This window comes from Harmonia axyridis, chromosome 4, assembly GCF_914767665.1.
Source record: "Harmonia axyridis chromosome 4, icHarAxyr1.1, whole genome shotgun sequence".
NCBI lineage: Eukaryota > Metazoa > Arthropoda > Insecta > Coleoptera > Coccinellidae > Harmonia > Harmonia axyridis.
The window spans coordinates 33,173,265-33,198,826 of NC_059504.1; the positions used below are offsets into that span (position 1 = coordinate 33,173,265).

Consider the following 25,562-nt stretch of genomic DNA (forward strand, 5'->3'; position numbering starts at 1 on the left):
GTATTTGGAAGTACCGCAATGTCTCATGTTCCAAAAGAGAATAGGCAGAAATGGGATAAAAAGGCCGTCAAATGCATCCTTGTAGGATTTGATGATCACACCAAAGGATACCGACTTTATAACCCAAACAGCCGAAAAGTTTTCATCAGTCGAGATGTCACAATAATGGAGAACATAAAGAAGAGTGTTGCTCTAAACATCGAAGAACCAGTTCAAGAGGTGACAGATTCAGTGGGGGTCTCCGCATCAAAAATGGAAGATTTCAAAGAAAATAGTCAACCAACAGATGAACTGGACGACAGTGAACCTGAAACTACTTCAGGTATATCAAACGATCAACCTAGAAGATCTCAAAGACAGAGAAAAAAGAAGGTGGATCCAGACTTCGTAACATATGCATGTGGTGGACATAACAGTGCAATAGGTAATCCGAAATCTGTTTCAGAGGCTTTATCCAGTCCTGATAGTATTTTTTGGAAAAGTGCCATCGAAGAGGAACTACAGTCTTTTGAAGAGAATCAGGTATGGGAATTAGTTGAAACGGAGAGAGATGTCACTGTTGTCGATTCAAGATGGGTTTTCAAGAGGAAGTCCAGTGCTGATGGAGAAGTGAAATATCGAGCAAGCTTAGTCGCAAAGGGATTTACACAAAAGTATGGAATTGATTACAATGAGACTTTCTCTCCTGTAGTCAGATATTCCACTCTTAGAATTTTATTTGCATTAACAGTCAAATTAAATTTAGACATAAGGCATTTAGACATAAAAACAGCCTTTCTAAATGGAAATTTGTCAGAAAAAGTTTTTATGAAAAAACCTGAAGGTTTTATATGCTCAGAATCTGATAAATGTAAAGTTTTGAAGCTTAATAAGGCAATTTATGGTCTTAAGCAGTCAGCTAAGTGTTGGAATGATAGAATTAATTTAGTATTATTAGAATTGGGATATACTGAATCTCAATATGAACCTTGTCTTTTTTCCAAAAAGGTTGAAAATAGCTTTATAGTCATAACTTTATATGTGGATGATTTTTTCATTTTTTCCAATGATGTAATGGAAACTAATAATTTAAAAGACGAATTAAGCAAAATATTCAAAGTAAAAGATTTGGGTGTTGTCAGAGAATGTCTTGGTATGAATGTTAATTATGATAAGGAACAGGGTATTTTAACATTGAATCAGGAATCTTACATTGACCAAATTTTGAATGAATTTAATATGTCAGAATGTAATATTATAAAAACACCTATGGAATGCAATATTAGTCTAAAAAATGGTGATCAAGATCAACTTTCCATGTACCCTTATCAGAATTTAATAGGGAGTCTTATGTATTTGGCAGTTATAGCTAGGCCAGACATTGCATTTAGTGTAAGCTACTTGAGCCAATTCAATCGGTCATATAGTCAACTACATTGGAAGCATGCTAAACGCATATTAAAATATTTAAAGGGTACTAAACACTATTGCTTGCGATTTTCAAAGGAAAACATGGAACTAGTAGGCTTTGTAGATGCCGATTGGGGCAACAATTCTATTGATAGGAAATCATACACAGGGTATGCTTTCAAATTTTGTGGTTCCGTGGTTTCCTGGCAAAGTTGCAAACAAAAAACAGTTGCGCTTTCTAGTACCGAGGCAGAGTACATGGCTATCTCTGAAGCGGTAAAGGAGGCTATTTATTTAAAAGGTTTATTGTACGAGCTAATGGGGACAGCTCTTTGTGTGAATTTGTTCAGTGATAATCAAGGTGCAATTAAATTATCTGCGAATGATACCTATCATAAAAGGTCAAAGCATATTGACATCAGACATCATTTTGTTCGACAAGTTATTGCAGAAAAGCAAATTGTATTGAAACATTTACCGACACATGAAATGCCAGCTGATATTTTAACGAAAAGTTTACCTGCTGTTAAACATAATTATTTTCCAAAAATGTTGGGCATTCATGATATGTAGTAGTTCTTAAGTTTCATCATGTGATTTTGTTTTTATTTGTACTGTGTAAGTGGGGGTGTTGAAATATTTACCCAGTACATAAGTAATATAAGTTGTCTTGTAGTATTTCTATGCGCGGCATGCGCAGTTGTATATTTATTCTGTGTAATTGTTAGATAGGCCATGTGCAAGCGATGCTCGCTCTTTTCTCTCGTTGGCCGTTGTTGAAGAGTATTATTGTATATTTGTCAGTGTGTTTACTACACAGTTATTTCCTATATTTTATTAAAGACTTTTAATTATTAAACAGTGCGTTTAATTTATAACAGTTCCCATAGCTCCAAATACAGTGTAGGGATCTATCGATTCCCTCGAAAATATTCTAAGTCCGAAAGTTGTATTTCGAACGGAAATCCTATTAACGGGAGAATTCGGTGTACAAACGTCGGAAACACCCAACCGCACAGATGATGGAAACAGCCCAAATAACTATCTAACACAACATAACTTCGTGCTAAAATCTAATACTTTTTCCCTTGTATAATACACAATTTTTTTCTGTGACATGAAAAACGACGAATTTATAGTGAAAGAAATATAACTTTTCACGAAATTTATCCGGCAAAAAAGTAACTACTTTTTTCCCGGATATATAATCTTCACACTCACTTTTTTCCCGGGAAAAAAAGTAATTTCGAGAAAGTTATATTTTGTTACCTGCCAACAGAGATAGAATGTCTAATTTTTTCCCGTGCCAAATTTTTTTTTTATTTCTGTTTGAAGGTAGGACGACGAAGCTTTTAAAACAATATTATGACCAAAAATACGATTCGAACAATAGCTCTACTCTACCCTTTTTCATGCAGCTAGCCGGCATGCGGCAAGGGTAATAAAAATTTATTGCGACCAAGAGAATTTCTTCCGATGCCTGCTCGACGACAGAAAGATGAATAAAGATTGAACAAGAAACGCACTAGAGACATCTGTTGTTCACCATACCCAAAAATTAATACTCGTCTGAATTTTCAACATTGCACATAGGCAACCCATCATGTTGGGCCTCTTCCGGATGGCGCCCTCTAACGATATTGCCCAATATCCTCCAATGATATTTGAACCGAAGTAACTAACTATCTTCTCCTTAAACAATGCATCTAGTAATAGAGAGAGTGGCCTTTGACGCCACTCTAAGACTATCTAGGGAAGGTGTGACAATGAGGAAATTAGGAATAATAGAGCTTGGTCCTCCCTGACTAGTTATATACCATCAGCGAAGCTTCCCAGTGACGAAATGATAAAAAAAATCAGCATCGAAATAACCTTCATTACTATACTAAGTAGAAAAGAAGATTGGGAAAAGGAGTCCAAAATCCCAGTTCTTAAAAAGAATGCCATTAAATGCTTCCAAAACCACGACGTGGACTGACGCTGGCGTATTTGGGACTGGTACCAAATGCTCAATAACGTTAAGCCGCTCTCTAAATGTCTTTCAGGCAGATATACTTACAATAGAAAGATGTGTAGAAATTAACCTATCAAGAAACTATCAGAAATTTGATATAGCGATACATTCTGATAATCAGGTTGCAATCAAAGCACTGAGCTCACATATCATCGACTCTAATTTCTAAGATGGTATTGAGTGCCGAAGAAAACTCAATGAAATAGGCAAGAATAACAAGGTCTTTTTAGTCTGGTTTTCCGGCCACTCGGGAATTAGAAGGAATGACAATGAAGAGTCCAACACACTTGCCAGAAGAGTCCTTTCATCGGCCCGGAACCTTTCTGTGACGTAGACAAATGTGCCTACAAGAAAGAGTTTCAGGAGAAGGAAAAACCCGAAAGAGGAACACTCTGGCGGAATCTTCCTGGTTTGTATCACTCCAAAAAGTTTCTTCAAAACTTTGACACTGCGAGATCCAAGAAGTATCTGGATCTTAGCAAAAATAATCTACACCCCCTCATTGGATTTCTCACAGGGCATTGTTGCCTTAGGAAACACCTCATGAGAATGAGTCTAACAGAAAATGACCAGTGCAAATTCTGTGGGGAAGAGGGAGAAACTTCGGATCACCTGATGACGGAATGCCTCGCGATCACTAGCCATCGCAAAATCTTCTTTGTACACGAAACTTGTATAATATGTGAAATCAAGGATAAGACCATAGAGAAACTCTTTATTTGTCTATGGATAAGACTAAAGATGTTTCATTACTGAGTGAAATATTTTTGGATAAGACCAAGTGGCACAAAATGCCATAGACTATACAATACTGTTCTGTGGTGATAAGTCAATTTAATGCCAACCTATTCTCATTTATTTTCGTTTGATCTCACTGATCTTGGTCAAATTTGAATGAACTGAGTTTATTTAATGAATGAAAAATATTCATGAAAAATCTCATCGCCATCGTATGAAACAACTTATTAATTTCTAATTTAGAAATTGTCCAAATAATTATGGAAACGTAAGTTCTATTTCTATCTTCCAATAACTTCGTCAATGAATGTTTACAATTCGTAGAATTGATGAAACGTTACTGAATGATGACAATGATGAGGATTTAGATTACGATTTGGACCCCAAGGAAGAAAATGCCCTTCTTCAAGAAGAAGCAGACTTTTTGGTGCAGGAATATGAGGATGAAGATGTTTTGGACATCAATGTTGACTATGACCAAATGGATGTTTCAGATGGTATGTTATGATTGATTCATAAATTCACGATTTTATTTATATACATTATTATGAGCTATATAATTACTATAAATACATAAATTTATTGCTTTTTTATTAAAACTAATAATTTTTAATCACAAATGATAGATGCAATAGCACAAATTAATCAGTACACTTTGGGTTTTCTTCTTCTGAAAAATACTCTACTCTATATATTATACCGGTGTGAAGTTGTCCACATCCACAAGTACACTCCCAGCCAAAAGAAGGGACCAAACAAAAAATGGTATAGTTATGATTTTCAATAGGAAATTGATAGTAATTTATTATTTGAGTCAAGCAATACAGACTTCTCATATTTTTTCTATTCTTTAACATTTTTCAGCCATTCAGACGGTTATTATATATTATTATATTATTAGTCAATATGGCATCAAGTGAAGATGACCAGAGCGATGGCGGAAGCTTTAAAAGAGAAAAATCAATAATACAGCAGAAAATAATGTTATGAGAAAGTGTGTACAATCATGGTGTGCATAAATTGTGAAGGTATATATCATGGTTCTTGCGTCAAGAAAAGAAACATCAAAGTAATCAGTGGAAGATATGTCGAATGTTGTGACAAGATCCCTGAAAAACCGAAAAAAACGAGCAAGGAAGAAATTCTAGAACTCAAAGTCGAATATTTAAGCAAATTGTTAGCAGAGGTACAAGAAAAGAACAATATCCTGAAAGAAAACAATAGGTTATTACAACAACAGATAAGTATCAGTGAAGAAAAAAGTGGCATAAAAACTGATAAACAATATTCAAACATTTGAATATTGTTGCTTTGTCCACATTGTCAAAGCAACTTATCAAAGAGAAAATGTCAGCACAGATAAAATAGTTCCCAAAATAGTAGTTCAAATGTCAGACAGACCCAACCACAAGACAGAGAAGTTAACCTCAATATTAATCGACAACAACAACACAAGAAAAATGTATTAAGCCCAAAACTATCTACTATACGCAATCTAGGTCCACAACCGCCAAACACTAATATAGAAGACACCAACAAAGAAACGAGAAAAGAACAAGAAGCAGAATTTACAGAAGTACGTAGAAAAAAGCACTACACAAAGAAAAGGTTAGGAACAGGGGTTGTGTCAGATGATACGATGAAATCAGGTTTCTCTGGCCCTGAAAGGAAAGTATGGCTAAATATATATAGAGTAAATAATCATGTAACCACCGATATGGTAAAAAATCACATCAAAAAACAGCCAGGTTTCGAAAATGAAGATGAAGAACTCAATAGTTTTTGTGTAACAGCACCTTTATTAAAGAAAGACAACATGTATGAACCATCATTTTGGCTTCCAAACATTGAAATTCAAAGATTTAAATTTGAGATCTACAAAAAATCAATAGGTTGAGATTTTTTGTACAATAAACAATAATAAACAAAAAAGTAAATACAAAAAAACCAATATCAGTGTTATACACCAGAACATTCAATCTATAGGAAATGCTATCAACAAACTAGAGTACGGACTCAACAAACATAAAGAATGCAAAATATTGTGTATAACAGAACATTGGAAGTCACATGAACAACTAAGGGGCTTACCAATAAAGGATTTCAACATAATAGGAAACTTCTGCAGACCTGAAAAAAGTCATGGTGGAGTATCTCTTTACTTTCATAAAACACTCAAGGGCAAATCTAGGACAAAATTACAGAAACTCTCTGAATATGGTGAAATCGAGTGCGCAGCTGGAGAATGGATAAGAAAAAATGGCAACATAATAGTTTTATCAATATATATCAGGTGTCCCAAGGTGAGCGGCCTATTAGATTATTATGGAAACTATTGATGGTAAAGATTTCAAATTTTGTGGAAAGATATTTGGCCATGTAAGGTACATTTTTAAAATAATTTCACATTTCCAGTGTTGCCGGATGTATGACAATTTGGCAACAACTTTGTTATTTTAAATGGGACATCCGGTATTTCTATTTTTTTTATGATACTCCATAAAATATTAAATCTATTCACTCTTACTTTTCTTCCCTATCTTTAACGGTTTTTGAGTTATTAATTATTTTTAGAAATTTTAGATCAAATTGGCGTATTACGAAAATGACTCTAGTTCGCTCAATATTTGAGATTCAACTCAGAAATTTTGCAAGTCGTTAGATATTGATCTGATCTGTGTCACTGCTTTTGGATTATGGTTGTCAGTAATACAGGACGGACCAAAAAAAATCATCATTTGCCAAGTTACAAAATTGTAAAAAAGTCTATTTTTTCAAATTAGACACCTAGTTTATTTTTCAATTTTTGGAATCAGTACAACACACTCTACAATTTTTCTATTTACGTCCCTATACCTATCTCCACTGGATTCCGAGTTATATGCGTTATATGTGTATATCTTTCTTGAGCCATTATTTATAGAAAAACCTCGGAACAAAACACCTGTTAGGCAATAATTGTTTATTTTGACATTTATGGATTGAACTGATTCATTGATATATCGATCTATGAACGACATAGAGAAAATAACAATACAAAAGAAATTAACGCTTATTGAATCAATGTGAAATCTAATAAACGCATATAACTCGGAATCCTGTTGAGATAGATATAGGGACGTGAATAGAAAAATTGTAGAGTGTGTTGTCCTGATTCCAAAAATTGAAAAATAAACTAGGTGTCTAATTTGAAGAAATAGACTTTTTTACAATTTTGGAACTTGGCAAATGATGATTTTTTTCGGTCCGTCCTGTATTATTGACAACCATAATTCAAAAGCAGTTACACAGATCAAATCAATATCTAACGACTTGCAAAATTTCAGACTTAAATCTCAAATATTGAGCGAACTAGAGTCATTTTCGTAATACGCCAATTTGATCTAAAATTTCGAAAAATAATTAATAACTCAAAAACCGTTAAAGATAGGGATGGAAAAGTAAGAGTGAATAGATTTAATATTTTATGGAGTATCATAAAAAAATAGAAATACCGGATGTCCCATTTAAAATAACAAAGTTGTTGCCAAATTGTTGTACATCCGGCAACACTGGAAATGTGAAATTATTTTAAAAATGTACCTTACATGGCCAAATATCTATCCACAAAATTCGAAATCTTTACCATCAATAGTTTCCATAATAATCTAATAGGCCACTCACCTTGGGACACCCGATAGACCACCAAATGGAAACTTACAAACATTTTTCCCAAAAATGGAACAAATTTTGATCAAGATTCTTCAGGAAAAAAAGGAAGTAATTATAGCTGGTGATTTTAATATTGAATTTTTAAGAGCAAACAAGGATGGATCAGACCTAGAAACCTTATGAAATCTTTCAACATCAGGCCAACGATAAGTCAAGATACAAGAGTTACAAATAGGTCAAGTTCTTGCATTGATAACATCTTCACAAATATCCAAAACTATGAAAGTTATGTTTTCGATTAACACGTATCTGATCACAAAGCACAGAAAATCAGTTTCACTCTTGATAATGTAGTACCTAATAACGTCTGTTTTCGTAGATTTTACGGACAAATGGAAAAAACTTCATTTATGGAACAACTATTAAATCAAAATTGGGATCTTGTACGAGAGGTAGAAGAAAGAAATGTAAATAAGCAATGGGATATCTTCATGTCTAAATTCACCGATGTATTCAATGAAAATTTTCCTAAAAAACCATCTATCAATAGGAAACATGTAAACAATTTCAGAACACCAGAAATTAATGAAATAAAAAATAAATTAGATATCCTTTTGATCTGAGCACACAGAGTCAACAACATATGGAGCTATATAAAAATACAAAAAAGGAATATGACAATGCATTGAAGCAACAAAGAGTATGAACAACGTATGAATAAAGAATGAGAAAATCTGATAACAAAAGCAAAACTATGTGGCAAATCTGTAAGGAACTAACTGGAACAACAATAAACATAGAAAATTATCAAATACAAGGAGCACCAGAAGAGATAGTTGAAAATTTCAATATACACTTCAATAATGTAGTAATCACCCTCTTAAATAATCTAACTCCAACTCAAGTAGATTACACATGAGAAATATTGATAAATATTTTTTTTGGTCAAGTCCGCAATTGATTTCGTCGTGGTGTGAGACAGGGATGCATTCTGTCGCCGCTTATATTTAATCTCTATAGCGAAGCTATTTTTAGGGAAACCTTAGAACAAGAGTCGGCTGGAATAGTTATAAATGGAGAAGTTATAAATAATATGATGTACGCTGACGACACCGTCTTGTTAACGGGTAGGCTTGAAGACACACAACATCTTCTGGAAAAATTAAACGATCGATGCATTGAATACGGTCTTAAGATCAATTTTAGGAAAACCAAGCTGATGATAGTAACAAAGTGCCCGCAGAAGCTCAATCATGTGAACCTGACGGTAGCGAACACCACAATAGAGAATGTGGCCACATATAAATATCTAGGAACTTGGATGGAACAGTCGGGTGACCAAACGAGAGAGATAAGAACGAGGATAGAGATGGCCAGATCGACATTTGTGAAGATGAACAAACTGTTTTCTAGTCGGGATTTGGGTCTGGATCTTAGGATGAGGATGCTGCGTTGTTACGTTTTCTCCACGCTTCTGTATGGGGTTGAAGCATGGACTCTCAAGAAAAATCACATGGACAAACTACAGGCCTTCGAAATGTGGTGCTACCGTAGAATGTGGCGTATCCCATGGACTGATAGAGTTACAAATGCCGAAGTCCTAAACCGGATGCAGAAGGACTGCGAAATAGTTAACACCATTAAAAAGCAAAAACTTCTGTACCTAGGCCATATAATGAGAGGTAGAAAGTACACACTTCTCCAACTGCTAGTCCAGGGAAAAATCAGTGGACGAAGGAACATTGGTAGACGCCGTATGTCCTGGCTTAAGAACCTGAGGGACTGGTTTAACTGTAGTAGTGTTCAATTGTTCAGGGCTGCAGTCAACAGGGTCCGGATTGCTGTGATGATAGCTAACCTCCGATAGGAGATGCACTGCAAGAAGAAGAAGCAATTGATTTGGAGTACAGTAGATATCTGTCCGAGGTGCAGAACCAAATAAGATCAAACCTCTCTTCATTCTGAAAATATTTGGATCAGAGAAAGGGTTCCACAAGAATACCTGGAGTCTTTCATTCTAGTGAACGTCTTTATGACGATCCCAGAGAAATTGTAGATTTATTTGGAGCTCATTTTTTTTAATGTGAATAATCTGACTGCTCCCAGTGTTCAAGATTCTGATGATTCGACGAACTTTCCACCAGTCTTCATTCCATCAGTAACAGAGGATGAGATAAAGTCCATAATGGAAAAATTTCCTGACCGATTGACATCTGGTGACGATCAGTTTCCCTCTTTGTTCTTGAAGAAATGTAGCTCTGCTCTGGCCGGACCTATCCACCGTATATTGTCCATTAGCCTTAGTTCTTTTACTTTCCCTGTGTGACGGAAGAGGGCTAAGGTAATTCCGTTGTTCAAGAAGGGTTACTCGTGTTCTGTGGAGAATTACAGACCTATTTCCATTTTGTCGAACTTTGCCAAGGTATATGAGGAGGTTCTGTATTCAAGCATTTACCACCATATTAAGCAGCGTTTATCATCAGCATAGCATGGTTTTGTCCAGGGAAGGTCGACTGTAACTAACTTAGCCACAATTTCGCAGGTCATAGCAGAGTCCCTTGATGATGGCGGTCAGGTTGATGTGATCTATACAGATTTCTCACGTGCCTTTGACACCATTGACCATAATTTGCTTTTGAACAAGCTAGCATCACTTGGTTTTGCGCCTGATTTTGTGAGGTTGATTCGTTCGTATTTAAAGGGAAAAAATAATTATGTTTTCTACAATGGATTCAGATCTTTCGAGTATGAGCTCAAGTTTGGCGTTCCTCAGGGATCTAACCTCGGGCCGTTGCTGTTTATAATATTCATTGATGACCTTTTATGCTCTCTCAACTGTGAGGCTCTAGCCTATGCTGATGATCTGAAGCTGTTCATGAGAATACTTGGAATTAATGACCTATTACTTCTTCAGTCAAGTTTGGAGTTGGTTCAAGGTTGGTGCTTGCGGGATGGATTTATTTTAAATTTGAAGAAGTGTTTTAAAGTTTCTTTCACCAGGAAAACGCAGCCACTAGCTTTCGATTATCACATTGGTGGTGATTTTATTGCGGCTGGAGATCGCTTTCGTGACCTGGGAGTTTGGTTTGACAGTGAGCTGAGTTTTGTTCCACATGTTGAGGATCTGTGTTTATCTGCCTGTAAATCTTTGGGTTTCTTGTTCAGGAGCTTCCGTGAGCTAGACGATCTGTCTGCTCTCAGAAATGTCTACTTTTCACTTGTTCTCAATAGGTTGGAGTATGCTAACATGATTTGGTTCCCAATTTATGCAACGTATCTTACTCCCATTGAGCGAGTTCAGAGGAAGTTCCTGAAATACGTCGTATATAGGAAAACGGGCATATATCCGGAGCGTGGTGTTGATCTTTCGGGCATAATGGAGGAGCTGATATTTTATACCTTAATTGAGCGGCAGGTTCAACAGTGCGCGAGATTCGGCCAAAAACTTTTAAGTGGAAGGATTGACTGCTCATTTCTACTCTCTCGGGTGAACATTCACGTCCCGAGGATGGCAGCCAGAGGTTCTCCAACATTCAGTCTACCCACGCCTCGGACCAACATTCTCCAGCGGGCACCAGTGTATAGGCTTTGTGATTGTGCTAACAAAGTTAATATTAGTCTATTGTAGTTCATTTTATGTTTTTTTTTACTTTATATCTATCAATTTTTTGGAGTACTTGCCATTTCGTTTAGTTTTTTAGGGAATTCACATGTATATTCTTCGAATTGATGTAATTTGTTACCCTTTTACTGGGAACTTTCCTGTTGGGTAAATAAAGTTATTATTATTATCATTATTATTTAAAGCTGACCACACCTTCTGAAATAAAAACCTGAGCAAATCTATAAAAAATAAATTCAGCAGCGGCGATGACGAAATCCCTATCATAATAACTAAATTATCTTTACCAACAGTCAGCGAAATACTATCATACATAATTAATAACTTCTTTAGATATGGCATATTTCCAGAGTCCCCGAAACTTCCATTAATAAAACCAATCTTAAAAGAAGGCAACCCAGAAGAATTAAATAACTATAGACCCATAAGCTTGTTAACAGCATTCAGCAGAATTTTTGGAATGCTCACGTCTGTACGATTAATGGAATTTTTCAAAGAAAATAATATGTTTTCCAACACTCAGCATGGATATTTGCATGGACATTCTACACAAACAGCAATCTTTCAGTTTATACAGTATGTTTTAGAATTACTAAAAAACAGGAATAAGGCTTTAGGTATATTCCTCAACCTTTCTAAAGCCTATGACTCACTAGACAGAGAACATCTTCTTAGGAAATTGGAATTATATGGTATTAGAGGAAATACAAACAAATGGCTCAAGTCCTATATTTCCAACAGAAAGCAAAGAGTTTCCATCACACTAAATCAAACCTATTAATGAGAACTATAGGAATTGATCAAGGAAGTGTCATTAGTACCCTACTATTCCTAGTACCTATATTTTAATGATCTAGGTAACATAATCCAAGATAATGAAGGTAGCATGGTCAATTTCGTTGATGACACAAATTTATTAACTGGTGCAGAAGAATTTGAAGAACTAACAAGACGAGCAAACCAAATTTTCTTAAAATCAAAGACATGGTTTGACCAAAACAATTTGATCCTTAATGAAAATAAAACTGAACTAATTCTTTTTGATACAAACAGATCAAAGAAACAAAAGTCAGATTCAGTAACCTTATAAAAAAATAATTTTCAACTATCGGAATATGTCAAGTTTCTTGGCTTTTACATCGATCAATTTCTGAATTGGCGTCAACACACAGAAATATCAAAAAGATTAAGCAAAAATTGTTATGCACTGAGATCAATCACAGGATATATGAATGAGAACACCTTTAGAGCAGTATATTTTGGGAACTTTGAAGCCACCTACAAATATGGAATCATTTTCTGGGGAACAAATGAGAATCTGGAAAGAATATTTTTACTACAGAAGAGAGCAATTCGGATAATATACAAATTGGGATTTAGGGAATTGTGCAGAGGAAAATTTAGATCAAAAAATATTCTAACAATATATGGTCTTTACTTGTTCGAATGTTTAATGTTTTTACATAAAAATAGGCGCAAATTCACAAGCGAAAATATAAATGCATATAATACGAGAACTTTAGACATAACTTTCCCAGTGCATAGATTAACATTAACTGAAAAAAGTCCAATCTACATGAGTATAAGGGCTTTCAATAAATTACCAAACGAGATAAAAGGCATTTCACAATATAAAAAATTCCAAATCAAAGTAAAAAATCTACTTATTCAATTAGAACCTTATAGTCTCCAGGAATATTTTGAAAGAGCAATGTAAAACTTAAATCGTGACGTCAATTCACTTAATTTGTATAGTTTATGTTATGTAACCTCAAATCATTTGAAATAAAGAAATATTATTATTATCCCCGACTTTCGCCTATACGCGTAGGATTTCTCGTCGCTGTCGGCTTCTCACTCCCCGCTAAGAGGAAAATTCACTCAATCCCAGATATTTAAAATATCAGAAGGGTAGAGCTCGGTCGTGTCCGGTCCTTGTGGTCCCCCTGGTTCTCGTCGAACTTCTGGTCCTCTTACACGTGATCCTTGGGCCTGTCCTTCGCTTCCTAGTAATTTTCTCACCGTCCTTGCAGTACCTAAAAGAACAGCTTTTTGCATTATATTACATATATACTCACTAAGTCCCAGTTGCTTGATATTCCTCTTGAGATTTTCGGGCAGCATTCCAGTTGTTGAGATGATAATTGGAATAGTTTTCGTTGATATCATTGACGCTTTATCTGAAATTCGAGGTACTATATTTTGAAAATTTTTCAATCTCTGACGCATGTTGTTGTTATTTGGTATTGCTAGATCGATGAGTATTGCTGTCTTTTGATGTTTATCGACTAGCAGTATATCTGGCCTGTTGTGAGCGACTGTTTTATCAGTCAAAACTGTACGATCCCAGTACAGTTTGTAGCGTTCGTTTTCCAGGATGGTTTCCGGTTGGTACTTGCAGTATGGTATTTTTTCAGAATGAATTAATTTTAATTTGGTTGCCATTTCTTGGTGTAGTATCTTTCCTACTGCATCGTGTCTCTATTTATATTCATTTCCTGCAAACATTTGACATCCTCCCGTGATATGTTGGATTGTCTCGTTCGTTGGACACCCATAACGGCATCGATCGTCAGTAATAGTTCGATCCTTTATGATATGCTTGCAGTCATCGTGTCCGCTTTATATTAATTTCCTGCAAAAATTTAACATCCTCCCGTGATATGTTGGATTGTCTCATTCGTTGGACATCCATAACGGCATCGATTGTCAGTAATAGTTCGATCCTTTATGATATGCTTGCAGTAATTTCTCGTTGGGATCACTTGATCTTGGATAGCTAAAAAAATCTTTCCGTTTCTGGATACATCGCACCTGATGTGAGCCAATAGTTCGACGCTTCAATGTCGACATGATCCTGGTTCACCTCGTTGAAATGTCGCCCTTGTAGGGGCTTTTCTCTCCATCTTTGCATTTTTTCTTGGATTGTCTGGTGGTTGTATGACAATTACTCCTTGTGCAGTTGCAAAGGTGTTGATTCGTCTGCTTCACACAGTACTTTGTAGACCTCTGACGTGCCTGATTTGTCTTTGATTTGTTCGTAGGTATTCAATTTGCCCATGGGCAAGTTCCATGATGTCTAGCAAGACCTCTGCCTCCTTTATTCCTCGACAGTGTCGTCCTCTCAGGGGCGGATACAGGGGGGGGGGGGTCATGGGGGCCATGGCCCTCCCCTCGCGAACCTTACACATATAAAAATGTATCCTGAAAAATCGAAAAATATGCCTGGGCACTCACAAGGGAGAAAAATTGGATATGATCTAGAATGGTTGAATGTATTGGCATTAATGCATATAAATAGAATCATTTGCAGCAATCTTAATGTTGAAAATATTATACAAAGATACGCTAGTCAAAAAAATAGGAGACTTGTATTTATTATTAAATTTTTAATATTTGATCATATGTTTTTATTCAATAGGTGTAGTAAAAAGAAATTCATTATTTCTCCAATAGATGGTTTTAGTTATCTGTATCTCGCGTTGTACGAATCCGATGGGGTTTCACTATATGGCGTTAGAAAGATGAGATTTCGCACTACAAAAAAATTCTGATGAGTTGACTCAGTTAAGTTTCAGCGCGCCACAAAGATGGACACTAGCAAAAAGGAAATACGCTATATTTTATAGTTTTTCTTAGATAAAGACAAAAATACCAGGCAGGCGGCTGAAAATGTAAATAGTGTTTTTGGACCTGATACTGTAATAGCCAATCACGTACAATTTTGGTTTCGTCGATTCCGTTCCGGTAATTTTGATGTCCAAGATGCACCACGCACTGGAAGGCCAATCCAGGCCGCCGCCAGGTGCGGCATACCAGACATTTTGCCGGGGCGCCAAATCGTTGGGGCACAAATTCAGTTAATAAAACAAGACTTTTTGCACCTTTAAGAACTATGTCGCGTTTTTGCTACAGATTTATAAACAGAGCGTCATGCTTTCAAACAATGCAGGACGTTTTGATAAATTTGACAATATGATTTTGAGTTGAAAAATACGATTTCATATAAAATTGAAAAGATGCCTGAGAGGAATAACAGAGGCTCCTTCAAAGAAAATTCAGATGAATAAGCCAAAACAGGGCGGTGAAATTTTATTTCGCCTGGGTGCTAAAATGTCTGGCTGCGGTCCCGAGGCCAATTGTCGAAAATATCGAAAAAACCATGGACATGTCGAGTCCGTTTTCGATTGGTGAAGAGCTTAAGAGTGTACAATAAACCGTTTGGATCAGGCTGATCTCAAGAAGATGCTAGATGTATAGATACCACACGAGCTAACGCAAAAAACCGCATGAACCGCATTTCCACTATGAATCACTGCAGAATCGCAACAAAATCGACCTATTTTTGAAACGCTTGGTACCTGGTGATCATTGACAACGTCAAGCGAAACCGGTCGTGGTCGAAACGCGGTGAGCCTTCGGAAAACGGCCAGGAAGGTTTTGCTGTGTGTTTAGTGAGATTGACAGAGAATTATCTACGAAGAGCTGTTCTCCTAGGGCACAACTGTTAACTTGGAACTGCCGTTATCGAACGAAACAGCGCATATTTGACCCAAATTGGATCATTCTAACAATGGTAATTGAAGCCTTGTTCTTCATGCACCTTATTCTTTCTTGCGCTTTTCTTATGAAATAAATTTACATATATTTATGAAATATGTGAGGAATTTTTTTTTGAACTTGTTTTTGACATACAAAAATTTTGGAAACTGAGTATGATATGATTTACTGAAATCCATCTTTCTATAAAAAACATTTGATCCAGTAGGTATCAACAAAAATTTCCGCTATTTTGCTAACCTATATGAGCCGTGACTTTTTATGCCACCCCCCCCCCCCTCAAACATCATCTGGATCCGCCCCTGCGTCATCTCAATGCTACTTTTCGAATGGTGCTTGTGTGCTTTTGTCATCAAGGTTCTCATTTTGCGTTGCAGGTTTTCTATATCTTTTTTGCTCCATGGAATTATACCGAAAATGTTAGAATTGAACATGCATATGTATTGATAACTCTCGTTATGTTCTTGCTGTTGAGGTTTGTTTTTAAAATTTTGTTGATTCTCCTTATGAACTCAGTTGTTAAGTCTTCCTTCATTCTTTGATGGTTTATTCGTCGGCTTTGTTTTATTCCTACGTATTTATAAAGATCGTCCGATTTCATTGCTTCTGTCTCCTGTCCATTGAATCGGTTCATCTTGGATTTTTCCACGCACTACGCTAATAGTACGACACTTGTCCAATCCGAATTCCATCCCCACGTCTTTCGAAAAATTTTCCACCAGTTTGACCATAATTTGCAAGTTGTTTTTGTTGCCTGTTATAAGTTTTAGGTCATCCATGTATAGCAAATGATTGAGTGCAATAGTATTTCTATTTCCTTTGACATTGAAACCCTTTTCAGTAGCATTCAGTTTTTTAGAAAGGGGGTTCAGCGCCAAGCTGAACCATAAGGTACTCAATGAACTCCTTGGAAAATTCCCCTCTTTATTGGAATCTCTTTAGTAGTTATGTTCGATATTCGTTTTCCATTTGCACATCGCATACTTCAGAAAGTTTATTGTAATCGGATCGATCTTGTATATTTCCAAAATTTTTGTCAGCCTTCTTATAGTCAAAATATGTCATAAAAAGATTTCTGTGTTTTTTGAAGGCTTGGTTGCATTTGATGAAATCTATTATCAGCAGTTCCTTCGTACCTAGTGCATTCTTGGAACATCCTTTCTGTTGTGCTGTCATTATGTTATTTGTTTCGCATTGTTTGTAGATACGAAATAAATAGATAGATGTTTATTAGGAAAATTTGATACAACATAAAAGAATTAAAAAAAAACTTTCACAATTAAAAAAAGAGATTTCACAAATAAACACGAGTTCCCCACTAAAACCGAAGTTGTGCGTGGGTGCTCATCCACTGTCAAAACAATGCTAAACATGATGTGATGATTTTATACATTGTTGGTAGGCAGGCAATTGGTCTGCTTTTTGTTGGATCCGCTGTGTGTTGCAGATCCTTCGGTAGGAGGTTAACTGTTGTTAAAAATTTGGGCATTTCCGTTGGATTACTTATAACACAATTTATGGTTTCAACTAGCCTGCCGTCTATACACCAAAATTTTTTCAACCAAAAGTTGTGGATTCCATCTGGGCCGGGTGATTTCCAATTGTGTGTGTTTTCCAATATTTCATTGAATTCTTCTATAGAAATTGCGTTATGCGGTATGTGTTCTATTGTCTCACAGGATTTCTCTTCATTTCTTATCCAATCAGCCTGGTAGTTGTAGGGGGTTTTGGTGTAGCCAGTTGATCTGTCCAAAAATTCTCAATAGCCTCCACGGTTGAATAACTTCCTGGTGTTGCTGACATGTTATTGTTTGACATTCTATAGAATTTTCTTTCGGAGTTTTCAAGAATCATATTATCTTGTTTTCTTCTATAGCTCTCATTGTATCTTCTGAGTCTTTCGGAGTACACACTAAGTTTTTTGTTTCAGTGTGTCTAAACTTTGTTGAGCATTTTCATTCTTTGGATCATACGTTGTATGTTGCCGGTGACGATCCATTATTATATTCACCATTTTTTGTAGTTTTCTAGACGGCGAACTTTTTGCAAATTGGGTGAGCCTCCTAATATCTTGTCGGATGCTATGAACTTTGTCTTCTAGCCTTTTTTGCCAATGTGGTTTATTTTGTTGTTTTTCTCTGGCTGGTTGCTGACTTTTAGGGTTTGGCTTTTTTGGGACAGCGTGACGACTTGGTCGATGCTGGGGTTTAATCAGGCCTCAATCTGATTAACCTCGGGACAACTAGAACAGGACATGCGCTAACTAGGCCTCTATCTGCCTACTCCTAGTTAGCAGGGAAAAAATAAAACAGTAAAATAAAATATACAAACAGATATATTATAATACACAAAGTGCTACAGAAGGTAGGTAGGTGTTTATTTGACTGGAAATCTTCGGCTTGTATTCCGTTTAAGTTGTGTACTTCGAGGCTTAAACAGATTGTTGCGCCCTCTGTTGGGGGAAGCGTTAACCTGGTTGGCGGCGCCACCATGATGGTAACGCAGGAATCTGTAATCCCCACAGTACCCCCTTGCTAGTGATTAACGATATATTACATCCCCGCCTGGAAACGCTCGGGGAAATGAACTTGCCGACCTGATCTGGTCGTGTAAGGTCGTCGTACTGCTGGCGCTTGCGTTGCTGCCTCTGGTTCTGCTGGAGCAGGTGGGATGGGTTGTTGGGCCGGGGGTGAGTTCTCGCCTGGTACAAAGAGAAGAATTCCTTCGTCTTCATCGTCCTTGTTCGAATTTACAGCGTCCTCCGGTGAATTTTCGCTGACCGCGATGTAGGCTGGTTTCAGCCTGTCGATCGAGACCGGGACGTTGGTACCGTGAATTCGGAGGGTGTAGTGCTTTTCGGCTCGAGAAACCACCTCAAACGGTCCGTCGTAGGGGTGCTGGAGCGGACGCCGAACGGCGTCGTGCCTTACGAAGACGTGGGATGCGGTGGCGAGATCTTTAAAGACGAAGATCTTCCGCTCACCGTGCCTGGTGCCACTGACTGGTCGGAGCGCCTGAAAGTGCTGGCGCAGGTCGCGAACGAAATCGTCGGAGTTATCCAGGTTCATCGTCGACGTCGAACCCAGGAACTCACCAGGAAGACGGAGTGGTTCTCCGTATATCATCTCAGCGGCGGTGGATTGGAGATCTTCTTTCCAAGCGGCGCGGATCCCCAGTAGTGCAGTGGGTAGTGTGTGGACCCATGTGTCAGAGTTCAAGCATTTAATGGAAGCTTTGAGCTGACGGTGGAGTCGCTCGACCATTCCGTTGGCGGCCGGGTGGTACGCCGTGGTTCTGAGGTGGTCCGTCCCTAGTAGCTTATTCAAGCAGCGAAATAGGTGGGACTCGAATTGACGTCCTTGGTCTGTAGTTACCCGGAGCGGGACGCCAAACCTGGCAACCCAGTTAGTGTAAAATGCTCGGGCGACGGTTTCTGCTGTCTGGTCTTGGAGCGGTATCGCTTCTGGCCATCGAGAAAATCGATCGACGCAGGTGAGGCAATACCGATATCCTTTTGAAAATGGCATCACGATCAGGTCGATGTGCACATGTTCGAAACGGCTCGACGGCGGTGTAAAGTTACCTATCGGAGACGAAACATGTCGTGACACCTTTGACCGCTGGCACTGGATGCAGACTCGGGACCACGCTCGGCAATCTCTGGAAATGGAGGGCCAGACGTATCGTTGGCTCATCAGCTTTGTGGTGGCCTTGGCGCCTGGATGGGACAGGCCGTGGATGGCGTCAAAAGCTGGTTTCCGGAATGGAGCCGTCAGGAAGTGTCGTGCCTTAGTGGTGGATATATCGCAGAAGACGGCAGCGTTGGATCCGGGTATCGTGACTTGGCGTAGAAGTAAGCCAGAGTCTTGCTTCTGGCGGAACTCCTGGAGCTCTGGGTCACATTGCTGGGATGCTGCGAGGGCCTCGAAGTCGAGTGGTGCTGCGATCTCGTCCACCCTGGAAAGGGCATCTGCGACGACGTTTTCTTTTCCGGATATATGCCGGATATCTGTGGTGAACTGCCCGATGAAGTCCAGGTGGCGGTATCGGCGTGGGAAGCATTGATCGGACTTTTGACTGAAGGCGAAGGTCAGTGGCTTATGGTCAGTTAAAATGAAGAAGTGGCGTCCTTCAACCATGTGTCGGAAGTACTTGACCGACTTGTAGATGGCCAGGAGTTCCCGATCGTAGGCGCTGTACTTGCACTCAGCGCCAGCCAGCTTCTTCGAAAAAAATCCGAGTGGTTCCCACTCGTTGCCAACCCGTTGATGTAGTGCAGCTCCAATGGTGTGGTCCGATGCATCACAAACCAAAGAGACCTCGGCGCCAAGTTCGGGGTGTGCCAGAAGTGTCGCTTTTGCAAGTTCTTCCTTGCATGCGGTGAATGCGGCATCAGCGTTGTTGTTCCAATTCACTGGTGTCTTCTTTTTAATGTTTCCTTGGAGCAGGTCATTGAGTGGTGCCTGGGTCTTAGCAGTTCCGGGCATGAAACGCCTGTAGAAGTTCAACATGCCAAGGAATTGTCGGAGATCTTTTGCTGTTGTTGGCCTGGGATATTCGCGGATGGCAGCGACTTTCTCGGGGAGTGGTTTTGTTCCATCACCAGATACTAGGTACCCCAAGAACTTTACTTCCTTAGCGCCAAAGTAACATTTCGCTGAATTGACGACAATTCCGTACCGCTGGAGACGTTCGAAAAGGATGCGTAGGTGTTCATGATGCTCTTCCTCGGACGAGGAGGCCACCAGTAAGTCGTCAATATATGCATATACGAAGTCGAGTCCCCGGAGAACCTCGTCGATGAACCGCTGGAATGTTTGAGCGGCGTTTCGTAGTCCAAAGCTCATTGCCGGGAATTCGAATAATCCGAACGGAGTGGTGATGGCCGTCTTCTCCACGTCTTCAGGGGCCACCGGGATATGATGGTACGCTCGTACCAGGTCAATGGTGGAGAAAATTGACTTTCCACGGAGCATTTGGGCGAAGTCCTGGATGTGGCGCACTGGATACCGGTCTGGTAAAGTGCGTGCGTTTAGTCCCCGGTAGTCTCCACAGGGGCGCCATTCGTCTCCCTTCTTTGGCACCATGTGGAGTGGCGAAGCCCAACTGCTCTTCGATGGGCGACAAATCCCCAATTGAAGCATGGATTCGAATTCCTTCCTAGCGGCGAGGTAACGGTCCGCGGCTAGGCGACGTGGCTTCTGTGAGACGGGTTGTCCTGGTGTGGTGTGGATGTGATGCACTGTACGGTGTTTCACATCCGCTGCTTTGCAAGCGCCATCGGGGCGCGTCAGCTCCGGGAACTGCTGGAGCAACGCGTGATAGCGCGTATCGCCTGCGGATGTTCGAATTCCGGCGATAGTCGCGCACTTGGAGTCCCGTCCCGTGACACTGAGACTCGTGGATCGGTCAAGTAAGAGTCCGTTGCGCAGATCCACGAGGAGGTCGTAATGAGTCAGAAAATCCACCCCGATGATGGCCTTGGACACGTCCGCGATGACGAAATTCCACGCGAAATCACGGCGGAGACCGAGGTTGAGTGTCAGTGGAATTGAGCCATACGTATCGATCGCACTACCGTTAGCCGCGGTTAGCTCATAACCGGTTTTTACCCGTCGGCCTTTTACTAGACGTCGCGGAAACACGCACAAGTCTGCGCCGGTGTCGATCAAAAAGTTTTCTCCACTGTTTCGGTCCCTCAAAAATAGGCGGCGTGTGTTGGGGCAGCCTTCGCCTGCCGCGTTCAGCGACTGCCTTTGCCGTTTCCCTGTAGTACGCGATGTAGGACCATCGTGGTTCCGCGAGTGACCGCGCACTTCCGCACGAAGATCGTTTAGCTCGCGACTTTGTTCGTCGAGGCGCACCGACAACCTCTCCAACACTTCACAAAGCTGTGATTTGCTTTGCGACACCCGAGGTGACACCGCAGATACTTGTTGCGGCGCGACGGTACCTAGCGCTTCCATTACGCAATCTGCGGTCTTGGCCAGGTCGTCCAGGGTGACATTGGGTTGGGCAGCCTGCGCGGCGATGCTGGCGCGTGCGAGGGGGTTGATCCGCTCCATCCACAGGGCGCGGACGATCTCGTCTGCGGCGTTGTCCCCAGCGAGCTGTTGGAGATACCGCAGGAACTGAGAAGGCTTCCTGTCTCCAATTTCGGCTCTCTCCAGCAGTTGCCGCGTCTTTTGGGCCTGTGATTTCCCCAGGCGTTGGAGAAGCTGCTCCTTCAGCGTTTCGTACGGCTTTTGTGCTGGCGGGTTGATTATGAGGTCGCGAACCTCCTTCGCGTACCTGCCGTCTAGGGATTGGGCCACCTGCCGAAATTTCGCTAAGCTGTCCGTTAGCCCGAAATCTTCAAGTGTCCACTCGACCTGCTGGAACCATACTTCTGGGTCCTCTGGGGTGAACGCCGGGATTTGGAGGCGTGCGAGTATTCCGGGAGTGGGTGCTGCGGCGGATGGATTCGGCATCTTGGCGTCTGGCGTCCTGGCGTCTGGAGTTAGTCGACCAAATCGTCCCTGTCCATAAAGTTGACGTTGATCACGTCGGGGTCACCAGTTTTGGGACAGCGTGACGACTTGGTCGATGCTGGGGTTTAATCAGGCCTCAATCTGATTAACCTCGGGACAACTAGAACAGGACATGCGCTAACTAGGCCTCTATCTGCCTACTCCTAGTTAGCAGGGAAAAAATAAAACAGTAAAATAAAATATACAAACAGATATATTATAATACACAAAGTGCTACAGAAGGTAGGTAGGTGTTTATTTGACTGGAAATCTTCGGCTTGTATTCCGTTTAAGTTGTGTACTTCGAGGCTTAAACAGATTGTTGCGCCCTCTGTTGGGGGAAGCGTTAACCTGGTTGGCGGCGCCACCATGATGGTAACGCAGGAATCTGTAATCCCCACAGCTTCACACCTAGCATTGTTGCTATTGAAAATGCTGCACAGTATATGATGAGGTGTAATGATTCGATATTATGGTAGTCAGAAAGGTACTTGGGTATAATCTTCTTGTTGGTCAAGACCAGAAGATGAGATAGTTTCTTGGATGTCCTCAATCTTGGCAGAGTCGGTGGTCTCAATGGATCTATACCCTCAAAATCTACAACGCATCTATTCATTGTGGCAGGTAATCGCTCCAGTAGTTTTCCCTTTGGTCTTTTTCTGGATTTTCGACAGGTGCAGAATATATATTCCGTTGTTGAGCATCACTTATTGCTATCACATCTGCGTTGTTTTGTTCCTCAGAGTTCATTTGTGCATTGATGTTGTGTTGGTTATTATTATTATTATTAATGTTGTTATAAGGACCGTTTCATAACTTTTTTTTAATGAAGGAGTACCATTTTCTGCTTTTAGTATGTGGTGAAATGAGGAAAACTGAATCAAATGACATACTTCATATTGTTTGTCAGGCCTTGGGGAGGGGGGAAACTGCGATTTTGGGGGTATTTTCTAGATTAAAATCCATAACATTTTTGTTTGAAGGATAACCGTGTTCTGCTTTTAGTATATGGTAAACAAAGGAAAACTGAATCAAATGACATACTCCATATAGTTTGTCAGGCTTCGGGGAGGAAAGAAACTGCAATTTTGAAGTATTTTTTAGATAAAATTCCATAATTTTTTTGTCTGAGAGAGTACTGTGTTCTGCTTTTAGTATGTGGTGAATAGAAGAAAACTGAATCAAATGACACACTCCATATAGTTTGTCAGGCCTGGAGGAGGAGGAAAACTGCAATTTTGGGGGTATTTTCTAGATAAAAATCCATAACTTTTTTGTTTGAAGGAGTACCGTGTTCTGCTTTTAGTATGTGGTACACAGAGGAAAACTGAATCAAATGACATACTCCATATAGTTTTCCAGGCCTCGGGGAAAGGGGAAACTACGATTTTGGGGGTATTTTCTAGATAAATATCCATAAATTTTTTTGTTTGAGAGAGTACCGTGTTCTGCTTTCAGTATGTGGTAAATAGAGGAAAACTGAATCAAATGTCATACTCCATATAGTTTGTCAGCTCTCGATGAGGGGATGAAATTGCGATTTTAGTGTTATTTCTAGCTGAAGACTCATAACTTACCGATTAATTGAAAATCACTTAATCGGAAAATATAATATAGGGGTATTAAAATTATATTCTCTTATATTGCAGAATTGAAGGATAACAGATTTCAGGATGTTTTCGATGAGGTGAAATTTTGTCCAAAATTTATAAATATTTCAGATGAAGAGTCTTGATTTTCATTCGAAGCACATTGTTTGACATGAGGCACAAGGAATATCTTTTAAAAGATTACATTTGTCATGAAGTTTTCGTCCACAAACTGTGCAATAACTATTTGAAATATCTACATCATATTCACAAAAGAATAAAGACACTACAGAAGATACGAATTATTTTTTATTTTTTTGCGATACTCTTCAAAGTTTGAAGTTAATGAAAGTCATGAACCATTGACCTACTGTTCAACAAAATAAATCACTTAAACCCCACAGTTGTAGGTATCCGTCTATTTAATATGATCAAGAGTAAGTTTTTCCCATTTGATATTGGCCAAATTTTAAATGGATGATTCGATGAATATCCTTGAATAATAATACACCCAAAATCGCATTTACCCCCCTCCCCGAGGCTATATGAGGTATGTCATATGATTCAGATTTCTTCTGGTTACCACATACTAAAAGCAGAACACGGTACTCTTTCAAACAAACAAGTTATGAATTTTTTTGTAGAAAATATCCCTAAAATCGTAGTTTCCTCGCTCCCCCAGGCCCGACAAGCTATATGGAGTATGTCATTGGATTCAATTTGACTCTGTTCACCACATACTAAAATCAGAATACGGAACTCTTTCAAACAAAAAAGTTATGAATTTTTTTAGTAGAAAATACCCCAAAATCGCAATTTTCCACCTCCCCGAGGCTTGACAAACTATTTGGACATTCTATTTAGTTTTCCTCTGTTTACCATATACTGAAAGCAGAACACGGTACTCTTTCAAACAATATGGACATTCTATTTAGTTTTCCTCTGTTTACCACATACTAAAAGCAGAACACGGTACTCTTTCAAACAAAAAAGTTATGGATTTTTATCTAGAAAATACCCCAAAATTGCAGTTTCCCCCCTCCCCGAGGCATGACAAGCTATATGGAGTATGTCATTTGATTTAGTTTTCCTCTTTTTACCAAATACTAAAAGCAGAAAACGGTACTCCTTCAGCAAAAAAAGTTATGAATTTTTATCTAGAAACGGCCCTCATTACAACATTAATAACCGTCTGAATGGCTAAAAAATGTTCAAGAACAGAAAAAATATGAAAAGTCTGTATTGCTTAAATCAAATAATAAATTACTATCAATTTCAATATTGAAAATTATTAATTACCATTTTTTGCTTGGAGCCTACTTTTGGCTCGGAGTTTACTTGTGGATGTGGATAACTTCACAACGGTATATACTATACTAAAAATTAACCTCAAATTTTATGTAAAGTTTAAATTCTTCAAATTTTCAGATAAGTTGGATTCAGCTTCATCAGACAAATCTAAAAGGGATGGTGAAACCATTGTAAATAGT

General features: G+C 39.0%; 1 protein-coding gene across 2 annotated transcripts in view; it reads left to right on the forward strand.

The window, feature by feature from the left end:
• Positions 1 to 4,238: 4,238 nt before the first annotated feature.
• LOC123678505 (homeobox protein 4-like) overlaps positions 4,239 to 25,562 on the forward strand; it is a 54,224-nt gene continuing 32,900 nt past the window's right edge. The window contains exons 1-3 of one of the 2 annotated variants that reach the window (XM_045615552.1): positions 4,239 to 4,409; positions 4,466 to 4,638; positions 25,501 to 25,560. In XM_045615552.1, the coding sequence (XP_045471508.1) occupies positions 4,402 to 4,409; positions 4,466 to 4,638; positions 25,501 to 25,560 (241 nt within the window). In that variant the 5' untranslated portion in view covers positions 4,239 to 4,401. The remainder of the gene's footprint in view (positions 4,410 to 4,465; positions 4,639 to 25,500; positions 25,561 to 25,562) is intronic. The other variant, XM_045615553.1, reaches the window with a different exon arrangement.